At 25.0% G+C, this 8,024-nt stretch overlaps 1 protein-coding gene across 3 annotated transcripts; it reads right to left on the reverse strand.

Annotated features, from left to right (window-relative positions):
* Positions 1-794: 794 nt before the first annotated feature.
* On the reverse strand, positions 795-5,845 carry LOC113555800 (phosphatidylinositol 3,4,5-trisphosphate 3-phosphatase and dual-specificity protein phosphatase PTEN). Of its 3 annotated transcripts, none has more exons than XM_026960352.1 (10): positions 5,626-5,845; positions 5,338-5,532; positions 4,030-4,162; positions 3,788-3,962; positions 3,608-3,715; positions 3,151-3,295; positions 2,892-3,076; positions 1,997-2,160; positions 1,560-1,798; positions 795-1,230 (listed from the first exon to the last, which is right to left on the reverse strand). In XM_026960352.1, exons 2-10 carry the CDS (start codon positions 5,486-5,488, stop codon positions 1,220-1,222), a joined length of 1,311 nt encoding a protein of 436 aa, XP_026816153.1. In that variant the 5' UTR covers positions 5,489-5,532; positions 5,626-5,845; the 3' UTR covers positions 795-1,219. The 3 variants fall into 3 exon arrangements, with proteins under 3 accessions (XP_026816153.1, XP_026816151.1, XP_026816150.1); XM_026960350.1 differs by having other exon boundaries at positions 796-1,101; XM_026960349.1 differs by having other exon boundaries at positions 796-1,180; positions 5,626-5,844.
* Positions 5,846-8,024: the final 2,179 nt, after the last annotated feature.

Raw genomic sequence — 8,024 nt, forward strand, 5'->3', positions numbered from 1 at the left:
TTATTTTATACAAAACCAATCCATTTTGTTTTATAATTTATGGATTACTATAGCAATGGTTAATAAGAGTTTAATGTTATTTAATAGTAGTAAAATATTTTTTTTTTTTTAATAACAAAATTTCAATTTTAAATAGCAAAAAAATACAAGTCATGACAGACATAGTATCACAAACCAAAAGGAAAATATCACAAAACATATTTTCAAAATGTTTACAATTCTATGTTAATAATTACTGACGTAGACACTTTTGCTGTCTAAAAATATATTACCAACATACTTCCAATAAATAAGTTAAAAACAATCTGAATTTATCATTATTCATTACCATAATTATTAAAAACTAAATGATTTGAAAAATAAAGCAAATAAAAAATGTGATATTTTTTACCTTATTAATTATATGTATATACAAAAAAAATTAAGACAATATGACAAATCATAATATAATGATTTTATAGAAATTATATGTCAAACTTTTTATGCATTAAAATATAACAACAAAATATACAATATTAAATTGTTCTTGTGTTGTACTATTATTCGTTTTATAGATTAATGAGTGAAAAAAAAATTATAATAATACTGGTAAATAAATGTAAAACCATGGCAACAATCCTATTAAACATGAAATAGTAGGCTATAACTTTTACAGAATAGTTTATATTCTAATCATTAATATATAAATAAATATTATAACATAAAAAAATTAAAAAAAAAAAAACATTGTTCCTAAGTCCATTTTATTTTATTCAATGGCAACATTGGAAGACTTAAAAAAAAAGACATATAAATAAAAATTAACAGATGAACACGAAAATAAAAAATAAATTTTTAATAAAGTTATCAGAATTAAAACTTTATTTTCTTTGTACTATAAAAATAATAAAATAGGCGAGTGTATGCCTAATTATGGAGGAGTTTTTAAAATCCAGACTATAATAATTGTTATAATCTATATAAATTTTTAACTTAAAAAAAAAACATTAACTTGCAGTTATTATATACATATATAGATATACATATACATATAAAAATACGTTTATGTTGTTCGTCTTCTGTTTGTGGCACTCCCAATATCTTACAGATACGTCGACTCGCCTAGAACCACCGGAAACACAATCACATTTGCATCTACGCCATCAGGTGTATTGTGCTCAAGCGACAGGTTTACGAAAGCCTAAGGGAGAGAATAAAGCGGCCTTCACCAATCATTATTCTAAAAAAATACTACACAACAATAATTAGGGATGATAGCGTTTTACTAAAACGTTCAAACAAGAATAAAAATATTAATTATATCAAATTTGATTTTTATATAAAGAAAATGTTCATTTTAAAAATTAAAGTATATACAAGGGAAAATAATAGTTACAAAATGATACACAAGTGACAGTTTGTTCATGTGTATATTATACTAATATTTTCCACAAGCCTAATGAGACAGGTAATTAAAGCGATAGCCTAGATGAGAAATATTTTAAAAGAATAATAAAATTATTTTTTCATTAATTCTTATTTTTTAATATGCTAATTATGTTTTTGTATAAATCACTGACCAGATTCCCATCCATCTTCTTCTTCTTCAGCTGTTGTACAACTACTTGATTCACTTTCTGATAGTGTTTCACCAACAACTGGTTCAGAAACATCAGTACGTTCAAATAATAAACTTACATGGAAGTCCGCGCTAAAAAGTTTATTTTGTTTATCTTTATGGCCATCCAATTCCCATTTGTTCATGTTTAATGTCAACAGGCGATTATCATTTCCACCCACATGACCAATAGAGTTTGTACTAATACATAAATATATAAAATCACAATTATATTTCATTATAAATAATTTCATAATACTTTAAAGTACTAAACAGTTCATGTTACTAAAAAGTATATGGATAACTTCATAAAAAAAAAACACCATGAGTAAATTTTACTATATAATAGTTAGTTATATAAATATTAAATGTCTACATTAAGACAATTTATAAACTTACCGCATTTGATTATTTGGAAATCGAAAGTTAGTTGAATCGTCCATACTATTAGTATGAACAGTTTTTTCTTGCTGGCCACAATGCTTATTTTCTCTATTACCATTTTCAGTAATAGCTGGTTCACAAACGAAAAAAGTATTAAACCAGAAATGAAATAGTTTTTCCTGAAACAATAATACAATACTAAATATATAAAAACTCTTATTAAATAAAAACAATATTATTTAATATTATAATTAGTATCCACTATTATTTTTGAAAAATTTTCTTTTAAATTATAAAAAAAAAATTAAAATGCTACCCTACCTTAAATATCAATATTATAATTATAATTTATGTTAGAGCATATAATAAACATTTTATACCAATTACTTATAATAAATACTTGTTTAGTATTTAATTCTTAGTTTGTATATAATGAAATAATTAAACAAGAAACAAATTTAAATTAATCTACAATAAAAAAGATAAAATAATTTATTTAAAAATTGAATTTTAAATATTTCGGTAAATTAGAATATTAACTTATAATATTATGGATTGAAATAAAATAAACACTGTTGTAACATTTTGGATTGTCTGTAAAATGTGATAATGCTTACGTCCTTTTGACATACCGCCTATATTTTAGTGATATATGTGTGTGTACCTGCGTATATCAGAAACAATAAATGAAATGAATTCAATTTAAAAAAATGAAAATTCATTTCAAAATGGCCAAACACAACAACACACATGATAGATATAAAAATTAATAAATTTATTTAGATAAATTTTACTTTAGAAAACGTTAAATACTTTACAAAGAAAATTGTAAATGAATAAATAAATATATAATATTTTAAGTTGATATATGTTAAAATATTAATTAATAAAAACGCTTTTAAATTTATACCTTTTTCTTCATTTTATGTTTATTGTAACACTCTACTTTCACATCTCCAAGGACTTGGGTCATTTGTGTTAAACGAATTGTTACATCAGAAGCATTACGCCGCATATCTTGTACATCAGATGAATATACTTTTCTGATTTTTGAACTATCTCCATTTATCCATTCTGATATTACTAAACGGATACCTAAAAATATAATATACATTTTAAGCAATATACTTACAAAATAATGTTGGTAAATAATACAATTATATACTTACATGTTTGCCCCGAATTGAAAATATTAGGTACTGGATCTAATTTTATTTCCTTTACTGTTAATACCACAGGCTTGTAGTTTAAATTTTTTTCAACTAACAATGCATAATAGTTGACATATCTCCTTTGGCTGGGAATAGTGACACCCTAGAAATAAATGAAACAAAGTTTATGTATGTATACATACTTTACATTAAAAATTAAATTAATTTAAATTTTAATCAAGGAATCAATAGCCAAGACACAATTGCATGCTACACAATTCAAAAAAGTTTGATATATTATTAACATCATTTTAATTTATTTTTGTGAAATGTCATTGAAAATGTAATGCATTATATTTTATTTTAATAATTAAATTCTAAATGAAACACATTTTACTCAAATATCACACTAAAAACTGTATAAATATATGATAAAATTTTATCTTTTTTAATTTAAAAATATAATAAATAATACCTTTTTATCAAATGTTCTTTTTTGGCCATAGTAATTAAGAGCATCTTCTGCTGATAAACATTGTAAACTATGTATTAAATAGCAACATATCATTACACCAGTTCGGCCCTAAAAATAATAAAAAAATTAATTAATGAATCAATAATAAATAAATATATTACTTGAAAAACTAAATTATACCTTTCCAGCTTTACAATGTACAGCAGCTACATTTCTACTGTCTTTATCGAGCCATTGATGAACATCTTCACAAAAAGGTTTAATCACCTCAATACTAGGTGGATTATGATCTTGAAATGGGTAGGTAGCTACACGCTGGTGGAATTTCCGAGAATCATAAGATCGTTCTGAACAACTAAAAATACAAGATTGAATTATTATTAAAAAAAAAATAAACAAATTTTAATCAAATAGATACTTACAGATTATATATTTTATAATGATTAGGATGTTTCTGATCAAGGAGTCTGCTTACATCATCTATATGATTTCGGTAGACTACACCTTCTAAATTTTCTGCAGGAAATCCCATTGCTATCACATTATGTAGAATGTCTAATCATATAAATTAAGGAAAATTTTGAGAAAACTTAAGTAGAAGTAAGATTCTACTACTTTGTATCAACTATTATTTACTTATAATTTTTTAAAGATAGTTTTACACATTTAGTAAGATGAAATTCAATAGATATAATAAATAAATTTATATCATTTAATAAACAATGTTTGTACGGAACACTAAACTAGTACTACTTATTCAAATAGCTTTAGTAAAATAAATAAAATAGTTTTAACTATTGAGTACTTATTTGAAAATTTTGTTGAAATTAAAAAATACATCTATAATTAGAAACTATATACTAGGTTACTCATTTTTGAAAAAAAAAATTTACTATAGTTCAAAATAATTAAAAAGAATCATTTAAATTAAATAAATCTATTTTGTCACTATCATTTTTTAAGTTTTTACTTTTCATAATAACTTGACACTATACATTTTTATTTTTTAATTCTATATATCCTAAGTATTTATTTGGAATTACTATGTATAAAAATAAACTTGAGCTCGTAGTAAGTTAATTGCTTATAGATACGTAATAAGCTTATAACAAATTTACTATATGAAAATTATTAGAAAAATATTTTGCTTATATGAAATTAATAATATATATTGTTGTTTAAAAAAGTAAGAACATTATAAGAATAAAAAATAGCAATATTTGTTACTTTAAATTATGTAAAATATATTTATTGAGTGTTTATTATTAAACCTTGTAAAACATTAACATTATTTATATTATCAACAGAGATCAGTTAATTCTTTATACATTTCATTGATTAACAAACATATTACATATTATAAAGGCGTGAAATCAAATAATTCTTTAATGATATGAGTAAACTAATATAATTAATCAAACATGTAGTTTAAAGTGTTCTTGTGTATAACTATTAATTTATTATTAAAGTATAAGTTAATTACATGGAAAGATTTATTTTTCACTTCTATATAAGAAAATGTAATTAATTCAAATAGAATTGAATTATGTAATTTAGTTCACATTTTCAAATTAAGGGTTAATAAAAAATATAAAAAAAAAAGTATGATAATTATAATATAATACAAACTTGTTAACAGAAAGAAATATTCTAAACATATATTTGTTTGCAATATAAGTAGATACTTTTAGTTCATAAAATAATCAATCAATTGTAAATACAAAGGATACAAGTCAAATCGAGGTTGAACCCATCTTCAGTATAACGTTTTCTTTGTTTACTGACCAGTTTTTTAATTGGATTAGTCATTTTGATGTTAGGAATGGCCATTCTGGTGCGGATTGTCGAGTTATGCACCAGACGAGTAGATTGTTCGTCCATGGCCCTGTTGTTTATGGTTAGTTATGTGCATTGTATTTACTAGACTGTGAACATCCAGCAAGGTATTGAATGTAGAAATACTCAAGAAAAATTGGAGATCCATTCCACATTTTGATGTACAATTTAAACAACCTTACCTTATAATCAAGTCCAGAGTAATTATGTATAGGTAGTTCATACATCAACAACACATTTTATAAGTGATCAATAAGATTAACATTATGTCTACTTGTATGATGAATTTGAGTGATAATTTACGACTGGACGCTCCAGAGATGAAAAGGGACAATGCAACAGAAGAGGGGAAAAAGAAAATGAAATGAAAAATAAAAACTTATAACATTTTTAATATTAAAAAAAAAAGAAACAAAGAACTGGAAAGCTTACACCGTAACAGTCTGATCAATTGTAAGATACATAATAATTTACATATACCGCACAATGTGACCAACAGAAACCATGGAGACTAAACTAAACCGTATAATGTATAAACCATGACTATCCCATCTTAACCATCCACACTCTACAAAATAATTATTAAAGAATACAGTATGCAGTATAAAATTAGAAAATATATCCATTCTCTATTGTCTATTTCCATCGGCTGACAGCTATCAAAAATTGGAAATATTATACTAGTAAATTAAAACTACAGTATTACACAATTTTATTAAAAGTCAAGCCACTACAAGAAATTAAACAATTATTTTCTTATTATTCGTTGTTTTGGTTAAGTGGGAGACATATTATACTTAGATATAGAATTTGAAGAACAAAATATGAGAGTAAACTGACGTGAAACTATTATAGACTCAGTAATCTGTGATTATAGTACCTATAACAGGTAGTATACTTAGAACTTAGTATACTTGAAGAGCAGCGCCCACAAGGCATGGACATTTTAATAATAACTATTATTGTAAAACTGTTCCAACGGCACATGGGGGGACTTAAATTATGAATCTTTATTATAGTCTATAGGTAAATATATAATACTATAGTGGGTTTAGTGGCTACCACAAAAATGTAGGTATGTAGCACGGTGTTTAGTGTATACTGTATGTCTGTATGTCTGTATAATATAATAACTTCGTTTTTGATGTTAAAAGAAAAATGCCAATATTATGTCCAAAGATCGAGCATGAATAATATAACAATATAATTATATTTTCCATTTCATCTTTAGATATTTTTTTGTAAGAGTAGTAAATATTTATAATGTATACCTACTGTATTAAAACACCATAAGCTAATACAATAAAAGGTAAAATTAGATACGTAATTTTTTTTTTATATTTATTATTTTTGCATTGATATTAAAAAATGTACCTACGAACTATCTTTGTTTTAATATTCAGGAAATTCATTTGACTAAATCGGCTGTAACAACTAACAATACCTATATTATCGTATTCTCGTCACGAGGTGTCTAATTTGAAAATAAAACCATTATTAAAATAATATGCGCTTATAATAATTCGGAGAGGGGATATTTGCCCCTTCTTGGCACTACGCACCAACTTCCACAAGCGGGATTAGATTTTTCGTCACACGTAATACACGCGTTCAATATTAATTTTATATTCTTATTTTATAAATGCTTGCTATAAAATTACGAAATACCTACGTTAACCTACACAATCTATAAAATACTATGTACTAGTTTATGTATACACGACTAAATTTCGCATTAAAATATTATTGTTACTCGATTATTGTGTGATTGAGTATCCAAAGTCAAGCATCTGTGAACTAAACTAATGAATTGCGGATGACAATTTTATTTTTACCGCCAATTAAAAAATTAAGTTATTGTACTTATTTAAAACTTATAAATAATACTTGATATAGAGTTTGGACTATAGGTACTTCTGTACAAGATTTTAGCAGTGTACACACAATTATACTTACGACTTATTAGTTATTATACATCCTTAGCTGGATAATTTAGTTACAGGGGCGTAATTAAGGGGACGGTAAGGGCCCAGGGGCGCCGAGTACAGAGGAGCTCGGGGGCTGCAGCCCCCCATGATTCATAAATTGTAAAATGCCCTCAAAATACTAATTTTATTCATAGTAAATTTACCCTTTGCAGACTTAGGACATACATAAGGAGTACTATGAGTCAAACACAGTTAAATGATATTGCCATTCTTCGTGTTTTCACCATGATGAAGAAATAAATTTAGAAACTGTTGCAAACCAATTTATTAACAATTGTTAAGTGCGGAAAAATACATTTTCTGTATAAAACATGTAACTTTCAAAATTAAATTGGCATTTTTTAATTTTAATTTTGTGCTTTCAATAATTAAAGTTGTAATTGCTAATAGTATTAAAATGTTATAACATAAAAAACAACAAATGACTATATATTTTAGTAATTGTTTAACGATTAGTAATGTTTTTGTAATTATTTAGGTAAAACTGTACATGTGTTTATAAAATAGTGAGCCCCATGACATTTTCAAAACCTGGCGCCTCTGGTAAGGGGAGATCCCCTAGAGCAGAGGTTCTCAATCTTTTTACAGTCACG

Source organism: Rhopalosiphum maidis, chromosome 4 (genome assembly GCF_003676215.2).
Source record: "Rhopalosiphum maidis isolate BTI-1 chromosome 4, ASM367621v3, whole genome shotgun sequence".
NCBI lineage: Eukaryota > Metazoa > Arthropoda > Insecta > Hemiptera > Aphididae > Rhopalosiphum > Rhopalosiphum maidis.